At 42.3% G+C, this 17,339-nt stretch overlaps 1 protein-coding gene across 1 annotated transcript in view; it reads left to right on the top strand.

The window, feature by feature from the left end:
* ALK (ALK receptor tyrosine kinase) overlaps positions 1-10,657 on the top strand; it is a gene marked incomplete at both ends in the record, with an annotated part of 721,303 nt that extends 710,646 nt beyond the window's left edge. The window contains 3 exons of the mRNA XM_080711348.1: positions 6,782-6,916; positions 7,668-7,758; positions 10,016-10,657. Coding sequence (XP_080567474.1) covers positions 6,782-6,916; positions 7,668-7,758; positions 10,016-10,657 — 868 coding nt within the window. The remainder of the gene's footprint in view (positions 1-6,781; positions 6,917-7,667; positions 7,759-10,015) is intronic.
* Positions 10,658-17,339: the final 6,682 nt, after the last annotated feature.

The following is a 17,339-nucleotide window of genomic DNA, read 5'->3' as shown; positions in this document are numbered from 1 at the left end:
CTCTCTCTCTCTCTCTCTCTCTCTCTCTCTCTCTCTCTCATCAATTAAAGTCCCTCTGGTCTTAGAACCGTGAACCTCACCAAGGGCAAGGTACTTTATTATATATAAGAACATTTTCTTTAATCTACCTACTCAAGGGTGTGTGGCTCCTTGGTCCCCTCCACACAAAGAACCCTCACTGGCAGCCAGGCAGGAAATGAGAGAATCCCTGAAGGAACTTAGCAACAAAGAGAAGACTGCACACCCTGGGGAGTGGGCCGCCCAGTGTAGTAGGTTGACTAAAGGCCACTCAAAGGTATGAGGTCCAGATCCTAGAAGCCCAGAAGGTTAGGAAAAAAAGAGTCTTCAGAGATGTAGGTAAGGCAAGGCTCTTAAGGTGCAGTGGTTTCCCTGGATTGTCTGAGAGGAGGGAGTAAATACCATCACACGCGTCCTTATGAGAGGGAGAGGATGGGAAATTTCACACAGGCAGGAACAGGAAGAGACGGTGTGACCACAGAGGCAGAGAGTGGAAAGATACGGCCACGAGTCAATGGAGAGAATAGATTCTTCTTAGAGCCCCTGGAAGGAGCACAACCCTGCTGGACCTAATCTCAGCCCAGACACACCAATTCCACAAGTCCAGCCTTCTGACAACCTTACATTGTTTTAAGCTACCGGGTGTGTGGTCATTTCTTACAGCTACCGCAGGAAAGGGTCATGCCCAGTGAGGCCATCCTGTCAGCTACCCCAGCTGTAAGCCTTACTTGCATAGAGTGCCCATCAGATTTTTTAATGTCCCACCTTGAAACAGGAACAGACAGATTTGAGAAAATAATCTGAAGAAAACAAACAAGAGAAGGAAGTAGGGGCAAGAAAATGTTGAAAGCTTAGGAAAACTTTTTTTTAAAATTCTAGTGTCAGTCAGGCGTGGTGGTGCACGCTTGTAATCCCCGTGCTTGGGAGGCTGAGACAGGAGGATCGCACAGGTTTGAAGCCAGCCTCAGCTACTTAGTGAGGCTCTCAGCAACTTAGTGAGACACTGTTTCCAAATAAAATATAAAAAAATAGGTCTGGGAGTATAGCCTGGAGGTAGAAAGCCTCTGAGTTCCATCCCCAGTACCACACACACACACACACACACACACACACACACACACAAAAAAAAAAAAAAATTCTAGCGTCCTCGGAAATACAAGAAAAAAATATTGCAGCCATAAACAAAAGATAGGTGGTTATTTAAAATAATACTTTTAGGGAGGGAAAAGCACTTGGAAATAAAAAATGGGATGCTAGAGACCCTTAAGGGGATGGGGTATAACTCCTCAGAAGTGTGGGCTGCGTAGAACAATGTCCTTCCAAAGAGTACGGGGGAGGAAGAGACTTTACAGAGAAACCTGACAAGTACGACCTCAGCCAGGTGATCAAGGTCAACATCAACAGTGATTAGTCATGTTGGCATATGCCCTTGGGTGATGTGATGAAAAATGGCATTTTACCTCTGCAGTCTTCCTCCCCAAACTCCAGAATCCCAGTCTAATCATGAGGAAAACAGACAAGTCCCAACTGAGGAGTGCTCCACAAAATCCCTGACCGGTCCTCCTCAAACCCGTCACAGTTATCAAAAACAAGATAAGTCTGAGAAGGTGTCAATCATCAAGAGGACCCTTGGAAAATGTGATAACTAAATGTACTGTGATGTCCTCATAGGGTAAAGGAAGTGCAGTAAAAACTAAGGGAATCTGAATCAACCATAAGCTTTAGTTAATGATGTCTTACTGTTGGCTCATTAATTATAACAAATGTATCATATTAATGCCATACTAAAAATAGCAGGAACTGAGTGCTGGGTATGTGGGAACTCTCTGTGTTCACAATTTCTTCACAATTTAAACTGTTCTAAAAAATAAAGTTTAAACTGGGCTCGGTGGCTCACACCTGTAATCCCAGCACTTGGGAGGCTGAAACAGGAGGATTACAGGTTTAAAGCCAGCCTCAGCAACTTAGTGAGACCCTGTTTCAAAATAAAAATAATAAAATAGCACTAGGAGTGCAGCTCAGAGGTAGAGCACCATTAAGTTCAATCCCCCCAGAACAAAAAATAAAAAATAAAAAATAAAGTTTTTTTTTTTTGTGTGTTGTGTGTATGGTACTGGGGATAGAACCCAGAGGCTTTCTACCTCCGGGCTATACTTCCAGACCTTTTTTATATTTTATTTGGATACAGGGTCTCACTAAGTTGCTGAGAGCCTCACTAAGTAGTTGAGGCTGGCTTTGAACCTCTGCAATCCTCCTGTCTCAGCCTCCCAAGCAAGGGGATTACAAGCGTGTGCCATCACGCCTGGCAAAAAAAAATAAAGTAATTTCCTAATGTGACGATAGTGATATAAAATAGTAGAAGGTTGGAATATAGATTTAAATAAATCTGGAAAAAAAACAACTATAAAGAGATGTGTAATACATAGAAAAGAGGAGAAAATCAAGATGACTAGACCAATAAATCTAATAAACTGACAAAATGGGAGACCTAGAAAGAAGGAACAGAGGAAATGAACAGAATAAAAATATAACAGAAATAAGTCAAGATTTCCCAGAATAGGGCATAAATCTCCAAAATGAAAGCTTCTGCCAGTGCCAAGCACCAGAGATAAAAAGAGCTACGCAAGACCACACACCATCTCAACATTTCAGACCAGTGGTGATAAAGATTCCACATGCTTCCAGGAAGAAAAGTAAAATAATAGTAAAAGCAGAAACCAAAGTCAGGGAATCCAGTGGCAAGGAACATCTGAACAACACAGGAAAACAATAGCCTCCAGGTTCTGACAGTCCGGGCCTGAGATTGTGTCACAAAATGACGTAGCCACCAGTAGTCCCCTTCCTGAGCCATGTATAATAATGGGAGCAGGAGGGAGCCCTTGCTGTTTCTAAACCAGTGAGATTTGCCTTAATCTACTCCAGTGAATCCCAAGGTGGGGTCCACAGGTCAACAGCATCAGCATCACCTGGGAACTTGTTAGGAATGCAAATTCTCAGCCCCCACCTCAAGCTTAATGAAACAGAAACTGTAGGGGAGGGCCAGCAACCTGTGCTTTAACACAGCCTCTAGAAGATTCTCATGTGCACCAGGGTAGAACACGGGCTGCCCACCCTATCCAGAGAGGGGATAAGGTAAGTAGCTTAGGGATTGTTCTGAACACATGCATAGCCTAGGACCTGTCACTTAAGTGTTTCCATTAGAGAAAGGTTGACCCAGAGAGACTCGGGCAAGAATGTTCATTTGCATCTTGTTTACAATAGAAAAAAAAGGCAAAAACCATGGAATTCCCATCAAACAGGATGGAAAAGGAAACTGGTTAATTTTATTTTACTATGGAAAACTGGACAGCAGTATAAAAGAACACACTAAACTTTCATCTATCAACACGGATAAATTGCAAGAATAATTTTCAGTGTAAAAAAGCAAACCACAGAAAGGGATAGGATAATATTTATCATTTCACAGTGCAAAAATCATTTTGTAATATCAATTCTCTATATTCTATGCCTTCACATGTCGTTTTAAAATGTGAAGCCCGGGGTGGTGGTACGTACCTGTAATCCCAGGACTTGGGAGGTTGAGACAGGAAGAACACAGGCTCTTCAACCTCAACAACTTAAAGAAACTCTCAGCAACCTAGTGGAGACCGTGTTTGAAAACAGAAAATAAAAAGCTGGGCATGGTGGGGCATGCTTGTTATCCCAGCATTCGGGAGGCTGAGACAGGAGGATCACGGTTCGCAGCCAGCCTCAGCTACTTAGTGAGGCCCTCTGCAACTTAGTGAGACCCAGTTTCAAAATAAGGAATAAAAAATAGGACTGGGGGTATAGCTCAGAAATAGAATTCCCCTGGGTTCCATCCCCAGTACTGCAAGAAAAAGAAGGGAAAGAAGGAAAGAAAGAAAAAGAGAGGAAAGAAAGAAAGAAAAAGAAAGAAGGAAAGGGAAAAGGAAAATATAAAAGAAGAGAAAAAATGTGAAAACATACAAGGGAAAAATACATTCTAACCTCAGTAGAGAGAAGAAGGAGGGAAATAGGAAGGAGGGATGGAGGTGAAGTATACTTCAAAAAGAAAGAAAAAGCCAGGCGTGGTGGCGCACGCTTGTAATCCCCGTGCTTGAGAGGCAGAGACAGGAGGATCGTGCTGGTTCGGAGCCAGCCTTGCAGGCTTAAGAGACCCTGTTTCCAAATTTAAAAATATATAAAATAGGTCTGGGAGTGTAGCCCGGAGGTAGAAGAGCTTCCAGGAACCCCAGTACCACCAGAAGGAGGAGGAGGAGGAGGAGGAGGAGGAGGAGGAGGAGGAGGAGGAGGAGGAGGAGGAGGAGGAGGAGGAGACTGATGTAAAGAGAAATAATAATACCATCTAGATTCTCTTAAAAATATGATGCCCATCTATCTACTTATCTATTATCTATTTATCTATCATCTATCTATCTACCACCTAGACATAGAGTACACAGGTCTCTTTTAAGCCTCACCATCAGTTTCAGACATGTTTGGTTTTGTTTGTTCTCTTGGAGGGCAGAAGGGCCACCAGAGAGCGACAGCACACGTCCCAGGCAATTTGTAGGCAGCAGAATCAAGAGCTCTAATCATCTAGTCCAGTCTGCCTACAGGTAGAGGTGCCATGACCTCTGTTTCAACCATCTCATCTGAAAAATATTGAAAATATCTTTGGCCAATCCTTCTCACAAGAGTCGTTGAAATGTTACCAAGATGACAATAAAAGTGCTTCATGTTCCTTAGAAGTATAGTTCTCAACAATTTTTGTGATGTGTGTTAACAGCAGAAAACTACATTCAGATACTGAAACAAAGATGGGCTTTCTTTGTTAAAAAAAGAAAGGAAGGAAGGAAGGAAGAAAGAAAGGAAGAAAGAAAAGAAAGAGGGAAAAAAGCTAATGGTTAAGGGGTTTTTGCTTTGTTTTCTTTTAATTCTTTGTGGCATTATACTCCCTAGGCCCATTTTTGTTTTTATTTTTTATTTTGAAACAGGGTCTCACTAAGTTCCTGAGGGTCTCACTAAGTTGATGAGGCTGGCTGCAAACCTGCAGTCCTCCTGTCTCAGCCTCCCAAGTACTGAGATTACAGACATGCACCACCATGCCCGGCTCATTAAAAGTTTAAAATAAAATTGTAATCAAAATATCAAAGAAATTTATTTTGGAATATGATAAAATCATCTCAAATCATTTAAAACAAATAACGAATGAGAAATCAAATACATTTTTTAAACACAAAGAGGAGAAGAAAAACACCTTACCAAATATTAAAATAAATACACAAAAAATAAAATGGAATGGTGTTAATGCAAGTAGACAAATAGATGGAGTGAACAGATCCATGGGCTGGAAGAAGACCTATTTTTAATCATAAGTCAACAGGTAAGGGAAAGATTATTTAACAAGTAGTGTTAGAGGAGTAGTTTTGGGGAAAACAAATCCATTTTAGATCCTTAACTCCCACTATACATCAAATTCAATTCCAACTGAATTCAAGAAGAGAGGAATACAAACAACTAGTAGAAAATAGCAGAAGTTCATGGAATCTTTGGTGAAGGGAGGATTGCGTAACTATAAAATAAATGAAGTCACAAATTTTCACAGATTTGACTACATAAAAATAAAAATCCTTGGTGTGCTATGAAGCACAATTAAAAGGCAATAGAAGTATTGAAAATGTTGATAAATGGTTAATATATTCAATATATATTTACAATTCAAAGAAAATTGACAGACTCCAAAATAATATGTCCCAGTGGATAAAAATGGGCAAAAAAATATGAACAGACAATCTCTAGGAGAAAAATGAAGCAAATTATCAAACACAAAAACATCCCACCATGTTAATTATCAAGCCAATAAACAATTTAAGATATTCTAAGAGGAATCACAGTGGTACACTCCTGTAACCCCAGTACTTGGGAGGCTGAGACAGGAAGATCACAGGTTCGTGGCCAGCCTGGGCAACTTAACAAGACCCTGTTTCAAAATTTAAAAATAAATAAATAAATAAAGGGCTGGAGGTGCAGCTGAATTCAATTCCCAGTTCCACAAAATAAATAAATTTTAAAAGACTGGGGGTGTAGCCTAGAGGTAGAATGAACCTGGGTTCGGGTTCAGGTCCCAGTGCCAACAATAAAATCACTAAAAGTTCTTAGTAATACTCATATTCAGAGCTGAGCGGACAGCCCCAGCTACTTAGTGAGGCCCTTCACAACTCAGTGGGAGCCTGTTTCAAAAAAAAATTTTTTTTAAACTTTAAAAAATAGGGCTGGGAGTGTAGCTTGGAGGTACAATGCCCCTGGGTTCCATCCTCAGTACCACAAAAAATAATATAAATAAATAAATAAATAAATAAATAAATAAATAAATAAGTGTATTCAGTGTTGGTGAGAGGATTGGCTCTACTCTTGCACGATGCTTGTAAATAAATAGAGTGACACATTTAGAAATCAATTCTTTGCTACAATGGGATATGCAAAAACATCACGGTTCACAAATGCATATTGACTATAATTGCAATTAAGGTAAGAAGAATTCTAAGCACAGAAACTTGACAAAAACAAAAACTTAAACATGGTCACAGTGGCTACCTTTTCATGGAGCAGCATGCATGCCACCTTCTCATTTATATCTTGATTCATCCTTGTTCTCCATGATGGAAAAGGGTATAATGGGAAAGAAGATTAAAATTTTACATCTGAGTGCATGTATGCCCAGTGTCCTCATCTGTATCTGTATCTTCTGTCCCGTGCCCAGGTCCTTTGGGGTGCTGCTGTGGGAGATCTTTTCTCTTGGGTATATGCCATACCCTAGCAAGAGTAACCAGGAAGTGCTGGAGTTCGTCACCAGCGGAGGAAGGATGGACCCCCCCAAGAACTGCCCTGGGCCTGTGTATGACTCTTTGAGGAACACTTCTACTGGTTGCTGAGCATAGTTTTTCTTTTCCAAAAAAAAAAAAAAATCTGGAATCTCATCTGGTTCTTTTAGGAGCAGATGTCCGCCCTCATTGAATGTGCCCCAAGATAGGAATGTGTCTGTGGCTGCAATGAGATGGGTTAGTCTTTCAGCCCTTCAAGGGCAATAATGCCCTTGGAAGAGAGCATTAATCCTGGAAGAGGTGTCCACTGTCAGGCCAGAGGTTGTGGATTTGCCAGAATGGTATCCCTCAAGCACCCCAGAAAAAATGGTAGCTAGACCTTGCCACCCGGCACCCCAGATCCTGAGTCTCCTTTAAATATCCCCATCCCCTACATTTTCTGTCCTCACTGGCATCCCTAGCCTTCTTCAGCAGATGGGAAATAAAATATGCTGTCCCAGAAGTAGCTTTAATTCAGGAATGGAATGAGAGGAGTCATATTTAATGTAAACACCAGGAGGTCTGTGTTAATGAGCTACCTTACACCTGGGCACAGTTCCCTGGTCCATCAGCAGGGGCAGCATATGCCACCTACATGGACCCTAGATGAGTCATCCCCTCCAAGACAGGTACCACCCAGACCCCATTTAGAAGTGCTGGGAGAAATGGGTTTTTCACACTATGAACTACATTACAATGTGAGACTATAATGCATCAATAAAAGTATTAAAAATGATTTTTTCATCCTTTGTGCTTCTTCTGACTTTAATGTGCTTATTCTTTTAGATATCGGATAATGACCCAGTGCTGGCAACATCAGCCCGAAGACAGGCCCAACTTTGCCATAATTTTGGAGAGGATTGAATACTGCACCCAGGTATAAACATTTTTTCTCCTTGGCCAGCATTTAAACTATATGGATAAGTCTTAAAGGTAGCAAATACAAGAATATGAAATAAAAGTGAAACCAGTCAGAGAACAAGATATATGATCATGAAATAAATATTATCTGAAAAATGAAATGATTGGTATCTCAGTCTCCCCGTGTCATACAATAAATACTATCGACTTCCACTTTCTCATCACACATGATCCAGTGCCAGAAGTAGTGGAAGGAATCGATTCAGTTCACAAGTATTAACTAAGGCCCCACAGGGCAGCCGATATTTTGTGAGATGAAACTAAAACTTCAAAGAAGTATGAAACACCCCACCTCTCAAAGAGTTTATAGCCTGGCTGGAGAACTAACACCGTCGGGACTAAAAAAAAAAGTATCCGATTGCTAAATCATATGCCTGAGTATATTTGTTAGAAGTATTAAGGGAATGAAAATTGAAAGTAATCTGGAGAAATTTTCATGTCACCAGTAGCAGGTGTATAGAGTTACGTGACACACATCACTTTTTCACGTTATTCCACTTTATCCTCATCGCGGAACATGAAACATCCCATTTCACAGATGAGGGGTTAGGCCTGGGCGGCCTGTCCAGGTCACACAGAGGCCCAGCAGTCCTGCGGTCCCTGGACAGCCCCCCCCCCACGCTTCCTTCAGTCATGACTGCACGTTTGCTGTGCCTCCCATCTTGTCAAACACGGAGGCTCGCCAGTGGCGATTCCAGTTTCCTTCCTGTCTGGACACATCTGCCGCCGTCATCAGCACCCCAACCCCTCCTCGTCTCCTCCCTTCCCTGTATCTGCTTTCGTTCCCTCTCTCCTAACCCTCCTTCTGCCAGCATACCTCATTCTGAAGATATTCTAGAAGACATTCTAGAAGATATTCTAGATATCTAGAAGAACAATGACTCACTACCTTCCTGAATTCTCTTAATTGGAACAAAAGGTGGATACCTTCTCCAATCTACAGCCATTGTCTAGGCGCACTGTCTCACCCTTCCAGAACTTTCTGTTCAGAGGGTGAAGTGGCATGTGCCTCTCATGAGCTTCACAGACCAAGTTACTGGGGGGTTCTGTCAGAGAACTTTGTTTAATAAAATTTTAGTTTATGATGTAATACAAATAAAATACATCCACCTACACATAGACACTTTCCTTGGAGTATCTGTCTCCAAAATATATAATAGCCCTCTCAAAAACAGGCGATTTTACACATGCAGATTTTAAATGACTTGCTATGAAAAGTAATCATAAGCAGAGACAAACTAAAGGACTTTTTTTTAAGAGTCAGAAGACAGTTCTTTTTCATTCTTAAAGTCTCTTACTGATGCATACTAGACCAGTGTGCTCTTCTGTTAAATTCAAGTAATTGGGGTCTGTTCCTAATTTGCATGAAACATTAATGAATTAAATTTCCCCAGAGTCAAGTTTTCTTCCACAAATTTTCCTTGAACCTCTGGCAACTGCTTCTGCTAGTTTCTGTGTTGCCAGTCTATTACTGTGAAAATGATCTAGCACGAAGTTGTTTTTGCAAATGGTTTTCCTCATAGCACTTCAGTACTTCCTGGGGTCCACAAAGGGCCCATCACATCCAAACTAGTCCCCCCCACTCGCATTGCGATAGCTGTGCACAGAATAATGCGATATTAACAAGAAAAAGTCATTAGCAAGCACAACTCACTCAATCCAATAAAAATGGAAGCTAAGACAAGAGCAAGCTTTGCAAGCCCATGAGCTGTGCCTCTCTCCCCTTTGACGGCTGCTTCTCTGTGAAATGTGCGCACACACACACACACACACACACACACACACACGAGCACACTTGAAGTCAAACACAGGCCTATTTGTTTAGTTGGAAGGATTTTATTGGGAATAGGCTCAAGAAAAAAAATTAAATTCTACTGTCTTTTAAAATGATGCATTCATCTATAATATTTGGCCAAAGCCCCCGCCTGGCAGGGCCTCCACTCCCCTGCTGCATGAAGTGGGTGTTTCAGGCACCCATACAAGCACCCTGCTCACAAGTCCATCCTAGCGCTGTCCTCCGGGGCCTTCCAGGACAGGGATGATGTCTTACTTGTGCCGTATCTCCAGTGTCTACGGCTGAATATATTTCCAATACACACGGGCCAGTTTCTTGGTCTGTAAAGTAGGGTTAGGTGGATTATGCCTAAAGCCCCTTCCAGATCCCACATCTGGTGTGTGACTCAGTTTCCATAACCGGCCCCTCCTCCCCGCAGGATCCGGATGTCATCAACACGGCCCTGCCCATAGAGTACGGCCCACTGGTGGAGGAGGAAGAGAAGGTGCCCATGAGGCCCAAAGACCCGGAGGGCATGCCCCCGCTGCTGCCCAAGCGGGAAGAGGACCGTGCCGCCGCAGCCCCGCCGCCCGCCGCCTTGGGCAAGGCTGGGAAGAAGGCCGAGGCCTCGGCGCCAGGCCCCCGGGGGCTGGCCCCGGGAGGGGGACACGTTAACATGGCCTTCTCCCAGTCCCACCCGCCGGCCGAGCTGCACAAGGTCCAGGGGTCCAGGAACAAGCCGACCAGCTTGTGGAACCCGACGTACGGCTCCTGGTTTGCAGAGAAGCCCGCCAAAAAGAACCACCCCGCGGCCAAGAGGGGCGGCCTGGGCCGGGAGGGGGGCTGCCCCGCGGCCCCCGGCAGACTGCCCGCCGCCTCGCTGCTCCTGGAGCCGTCCTCGCTGAGCGCCAGCGTGAAGGAGGTGCCTCTGTTCCGGCTGCGGCACTTCCCGTGCGGCAACGTCAACTATGGCTACCAGCAGCAAGGCCTGCCCCTGGAGGCCGCCTCTGCCCCCGCGGCCGGCCAGTACGAGGACGGCCTTCTGAAGGGCAAGGGCGGCGCGCCCCAGCCTGGGCCCTGAGCCGGGAGGGGACGCTCCACCGCCAGCCAGAGACCAAATGCCCACCTTCATGTTGTGCCAAGTCGTTTTATGAAGTGCCACACAAAAAGCTGTATTTTCCAAATGCTGTAGAAAGGTTTTGAGCATGGGTTCATCCTATTCTTTCAAAAGAAGAAGAAAAGAAAAGAAAAATATATATATATATATATATATATATATATATATATATATATAACCCAAGGGATACATACAAGGCCCAGACTGGATGCACACGGGTTTCACGCATGGATCTTGTACACTTCCTTATGCTTCTCCTAAACTGTGTGTCCTGCTTCACGTAGTCACAGTAGCTGCTTACGTGTGTCATAGTCGGAGTCATGGATGTTTCTTTACCTTGTTGGTGTGGACATGAATCATTGAGGGGTGAGGGGACCCAAATAAAAGAGTTAATTGTAATGATTCAGCATGGGGGAAGACATTCTTTACTCAGAGAAGAAAAATCGTAGACGACTAACTGAAAAAAATCACTGTAGACCATGGTTAGACGCTTTTAATTGTTCTAATTCATCGCCGAAGATTAAAAAAAATATTGTGAATAGTTCAGTAGTATAAAGAAAATGTGTATATATTCATCTAAACAAAATACATGCATCCCAAGTGCTTTGAGTAATGATAAAACACCAGTACAGATCCAGAGATTCGCCCTATTAATATACCTCATGCCTTAAGAAAATCTTTCTACTCAAAGTGAAAATCTGCGTGTGAGGTCTTCTACTGGATTTAAAACTCAAGATTTAAATCACTCTGAAACTTTCCGATCCGATCACTTAAAAACAGAAATCTAAGCAGCAATGATACACAGAAGCATAGAAACAGATCCATTTGTGGGCATACGTGTCAAAACATCACAGGCCAAAACTTTATAATGGTTTCAATCCTGAAGCCATCAAACTGAAATTCTCCTTGTAGTGACAGACAGCGTCAGGGAGAACCCACCCTCCAGCGGTCCTGGAAAGTACTAACGCAGGATCCTTCCTTCCCCAGCTGGCCCGAGTTTTCTGTCCCCTAGTCATGTGATCTTAGCATTCTGAGACCAAATATGTTGAGATAGTCATAGCATCATTTGAGTAGCTATCAAATGCAGATTAAAACAAAGAATTTTTCCTCTGGGTGGTAATGAGGAAAGGAATACAGGAAGGCTTGGAGAGTTGAGGTGGATGCTGACATTTTATAGTGGGAGTCCTAAACCTGGTTTTCAGAGGTGAAATTTATTTCTATGAAATTGAATCAGGAACCCCTTAAATCTTATACACATGCGTATGCAATGTTTCTACCCGTAAGTTTCCATTTCGTCCTTTCTCTGCTTATGCCCCGTTTGTTTCCTGGTGGTAGCTGTGCCAAAGCATCCATTTGGGAAGAAAGCACTTTGGATCACTCGCTAGGTACGCAACATCTCCAAACAAAAGAACAGTGTGCGTGCGTGTGCGTGCATAGTTACCTTTCTTCCAACCTTTGCCGTCTCATCTACATCAAAAAGCATCACTCCGAGTGTAGGAAAGCCAGCTTGTTCTATATCAATTCCAGACAACTACTCATTCCCCCTTAGGCAGCTGCCTGGTCCTAGAATTTGGCAGTTTAATACATCTATAGATGCATGGGTACCCTGGGGACTACTTTTTCTTATCTGCTAAAATTATTTTCATCAATTATACATGAAGCTCAAACATCAATGAACTCATCTCTAAATAACTACTCCCAAATTGTGGTTCACGCCAGTGCAAAAGCAGTTTAATTACATAAGCATTGTTCAGCTCACAAACCACCTGAAGGGTCTAGAATCTCACTTTAAAAAACACTCTCCTAATGGATGATGACAAAGGAGCTGTCAAAAGCTGAGAAAACAATTCCATTTTACATCTGGACTAGCAGTAAACAGTTACGCAGGGAGTGTGCCACACGGTAAATTGCCAACTCTTTACTGTAATTAATGTCAAAGCCCTTTCCACTGTTAAATACTACAAATTCAGGTGTGCCTTACTACCACTAAGGTTGATTTGTTGCTTTTCTCTGATCGTCTTTATTGGTATCAATGTTCGTGTAAATGATAGTCAAATCGTAAAAGCCTGTATACATGGATAAGTAAATAAACAACTCCATACTGAGACATAATGACCTCAAGATGTTTCATTGAAGTTGACGTAACTCCTAGGTACCAGCATGGTATTAATCTGAAATTATGTCCACTGAATACTGCTCCGGCCATATGGCAACAGCAGTTTATACAGATGCTGTGGACTCTAATAAATTCATGAGCTATGATAGTAAGTTCCACCTAGAATGTGAACAGGCACCATTAAAGTTTGCAGAAGTCGTGTTAATTAAATCATCAGCTAGTATAATCATTTATATTTTTTACCTATAAAGAAGTCATCAAGAAGTTAAAACTGTTCCACCAGGAAACCAGCAATTTGTGAGGAATGACCAACTTAATACTCTACATCTCAAAATTATAGAAAATCAAGAGTAAGAACTTTAAAAAAAAAAGTGTGCTCTACTTAGTAGTTAAAAAGCTAGATTCTCCTCCACCAGTCAGAGTCTGAGTCCTGACTCCCCTGTGGTTGATTATCTGACCTGATGGCACCTCCGTATATAAAAGGAAGACAGCACGTGCCTGCCTGGCTGCCTGGAGGGAGACGTGTGGAGGCACAGTTCCCTTACACCTCCGCGTCCCCACAGCCAAGGGCCTGGGTGCGAGGCAGCGTCCACGCGCTCAGCAGTTCTTAATCCACCATGTCTGGCCCTCTTCGCCCTCGCCTCTGTGCCACATTTTAATTTATCATTGTCTAGCGACAGTAACAAGAATCCTACCAGGACCCAGTTGTTTTCAGCTCAAAAGAAGAATGGAAAGACGCTCTGCCACACTTAGAACTAGTTTCAACTATTAAAAAAATAAGCATCACAGAATGGAATCTATTTAATCAATTTAATTCCTTTAAAAAAGTTTTTTGGCATCTCCATACAATATTTGGTAAACCGTAAGGCTATAAAGATAGATATTATGTAGCTGTTTATTAACTTTATTCCTTAAAGTGTGGAGCCTTTATATCTAAATTCACAGGGCACGCCATTAGGAAATTCTAATGACTGAGCCACCTTAATAAATTTTCTCCAGTAATACAGTAGGGTGAGTTTTGCAGACTTAAAATAAGAGGCATATAAATTCAGACCACTCCAAATAACAGACTTCCCATGACAAGATTTGTAAAATTGTATGAAGTGTGTTGTCAAACTGTCTTCAGCTAATGATTTTTTAAATGAGTCCCTAAAGAATCCACAATCTGACTTTGCTAATTTCGCCGCAGCAGATGGTTCTCGTGTTGTGTGAACACATCCACACCAGTGCGCATGAATCTCTCCCTCAACACGATGCCCCGAAACAGGATGGCTGAGAACAAACAGGCCATAATTAAGATTCTGTTTTCATTTGGTGCCCTGAGTAGGTATAGTTAATTTTTAACGCATGCCTCAACCACAAAGCTATTGTTCAGCTCTAGTTTAGCAAGTCTGGAACACTTGAGAACTCTGATAGTCTTGGACTATTATGTATAATCATGAACTATAACCACAGAACCAAGCAACAACTGTCCTCGCTTCAGCATTCAGCGTGTGGAATGCAAGCGCACCACCTCGCGGCGAGTGGGCGCTGCCAGTCTAACTTCAGAGAAGCTGCAAGGACCACAATTTGCTTTCAGTGCCTTCTCATGTCCACTTCTTATAGCCCTCCTTTTGATGTGTCCTCAAGGTTTCTCTGCACTCCATCAGTCCTCTAAGGCCCACCTTCTCCTCGCCAGCACTCACCATTACCTCTCTCTCCATCACTAACCGGATGCTCCTTTGCTCGGCTTGTTTCATTTGCAAAGGCAGTCTTATTAAACTCACCCTGAGCCTTAGCAACTGGGGTACCAACTCCCCCTAGAAGATTTACATTGGAAGAGAGGTTACTTAGATGAATATCCAGTTGATAAAATCTCAGGTGTGTATGTCATCTTGGTTGGTTTAGCACTCATCAATTACTTGGGGAGCAGCAAGCAAACGGGGAGGTAGTTAAGAGACCGCTACTGGACTGCAACTGCCCACCTACGGGACTCAAGTGGGTTACTGAAACGTTCTTCTTCTTATTTTAAAAATGAAGTGTTTGGTCTCAAAGGCCCCTTCCAACTCTGAAGTCTGTGATTCTATAAGTCTTCACCTGTGTAAGGCGACCCCAACACATAGACCATAACCAGCGGAACATGACTGCGTGTGTATACTTGATCCTGACTCTTGGTTCACTTAGAAGAAAACCCTGTGAAATCAGTGCACGATGCCAGGGAGCCAAATTATGTGTGATCTTTATATAGAAACAGACCACAAGGTTTAGCATCAGTTCTTGGTTTCCCCTTTCTAGTCAAAGAACTTCTTGACCAATCATAAAAACAATAGCAAAATAAAGCCAATCAAGATGGATCTTGAAAGAGGCAAAGCTGACAGGGCTATGAGTCATGTCTATTTAATGACCAGCATGCCTTCTCTTAGGTTTTAACAACTGCATCCTCATTAGCAAAGCAAAATCATAAAATGTATCCTTTGAAGCTCTTCTTTACCACATGGGCTATTTGATGAGGAACCGCTGCCCTCTGTCAGCTGTCAAGTCTCAGCTCTGAGTGTACCCCCAGTGCAAGATAGCAAAACCCAGATGTTCGAGACCGGGACTGTGTGGGGCGTCCAGGTACCATTATGATGGGAGTTCATTGAGGAGTCGCCTATTCCCAATTACCAAAAGAGTGAAGACAATCCATCCTATCGGGATCATAAAAGGCAATTTTGGGAAACCTACTGTGAATAATACAACTTTGCAGTGGATCTGAAAGTAGAGAATCCAAAAAGAAAGCCAGTTCAAACACCCCAAAAAGATAAGATTGTGAAGACTATAGGCGATTTCTTACATTTTACGGCACCCAACTGTTCAGAAAAATACAATTTAAGTCTTTTTTCATTATTCTCAATGTAATGTTTATGTTGTATTTCACGGTCTTCAAAAGATATCGTTTTTAAAGACAGAAATTCTTCTTCCTCATGTACATACTGATCTGTAGCTGGAGATGTTTTATAAAGGATATAAGAAACTGAAGCAGAGCACTGCACCGGGGTTTCCTTTGTCAAACGCCAGGGAGTATAAAGTGAGACTACAAGAATGACAGGCTAGTTCTTAATTCCCTAGACTCTATTCCCTTCAAGAAAGGAAAAAGCTCACCCGAAAAACTGCAGTATTTTTTCATGAAAATGTATGGCTTACTGATTTATTAAATTTATTAAAAATCTAGTTTTATTAGCAGATTCAAAACGATAATCTTTTGCTTCGCTTTTCTGTTTTATAATGTTCTATATTGTCTGTAAAGCAAAATTCACTTCACCTGCCATCAGGAGACTTGTTATGACTATTAAAACTCATCTTAAAATTGGAATATTTTTCCCAAAGATATTGGAACTACCATCCCTCACGGCAACAACTGTCAGGGGCGCCACGTCATCAACGCTGTTGGCTGAGTTCTCAGGTGAACTCTGAAGTCAAATGAGAGAAAGAATACAGCGAAAGGCTGCAAGTTTGTGCATATAATTTCAACGTGATTCGGTTCCATGTCAGTCTGATTTGATCTGTTATGTGGCAAATAATTAGTTCACTGTTCAATGAGGCACATTTACTTTGAGGAAAGCCACAAAGAACCCTGTTCGGCTGGATACGAAAGAACCAAATCTCTGTAAGACTGATGCAGGTCAAGGACAGCGTACAATTTGCATATTTAAACCCCCTTTGCTTGAGACATGCCTTAAATTCAAATCCAGTGCAGGAGAGGTCGATTTCTGAGACTTCCTAATTTATTTAGCCAGTCAAGAGCTGAGATAGGTGGGTTGCAGGTTTGCAGCCAGCCTTAACTTGTTAGTGAGGCTATCAGCAACTTAGTAAGACCCTGTTTCAAAATTAAGAATTCAAAAGTAGGGCTAGGGTGTAGCTCGGAGGTAGAATTCCCCTGGGTTCAATCCCCAGTCACACACACACACACACACACACACACACACACATATTCTCATTCATTCTTCTCTTCTCTTCTCTTCTCTTCTCTTCTCTTCTCTCTCTCTTCTCTCTCTCTCTTCTCTCTCTCTCTCTCTCTCTCTCTCTCTCTCTCTCTCTCTCTCTCTCTCTCTTTCTCTTCATTTCTCAGACCAAACTCTTGGCAAAGAAGTCTATTATAGTTCTCTTAGTCTGGGGTGTATATGTGTGTGATTATGTAGCAACAGACTCATATACCTGGAAGCATTTTGCAAAAGATACCGGTGATCACTGAGAACAGGTTATATTTTAAGCTCATAGCCTCAATTAAAACCGTCTATCTTTACATAACTCAGAACTCCTTGCCCCTCCTCAGCACCACCATGAACACCCTGTTTCCTAATTTGGAAGGTAAATGATGGGACTTGTGCTGATTTGTCATTATGACAATTCTATTCATTAGAAGACATTCTAAAAAGCTGAGAGGAAAAAGGCCCCCTTGGTCCACTCTCCTCAAGGAAGAGCTATAAATAGGAAAACTGTTTCATTTCTGTCAAGCACAATGAACCTGCATTAATGTCATTGACATGTACCTGTCCACTCTAATTCTACCAT

This window comes from Muscardinus avellanarius, assembly GCF_963383645.1.
Source record: "Muscardinus avellanarius genome assembly, chromosome: 15".
NCBI lineage: Eukaryota > Metazoa > Chordata > Mammalia > Rodentia > Gliridae > Muscardinus > Muscardinus avellanarius.
This window is presented reverse-complemented; position numbering and strand designations above follow the sequence as displayed.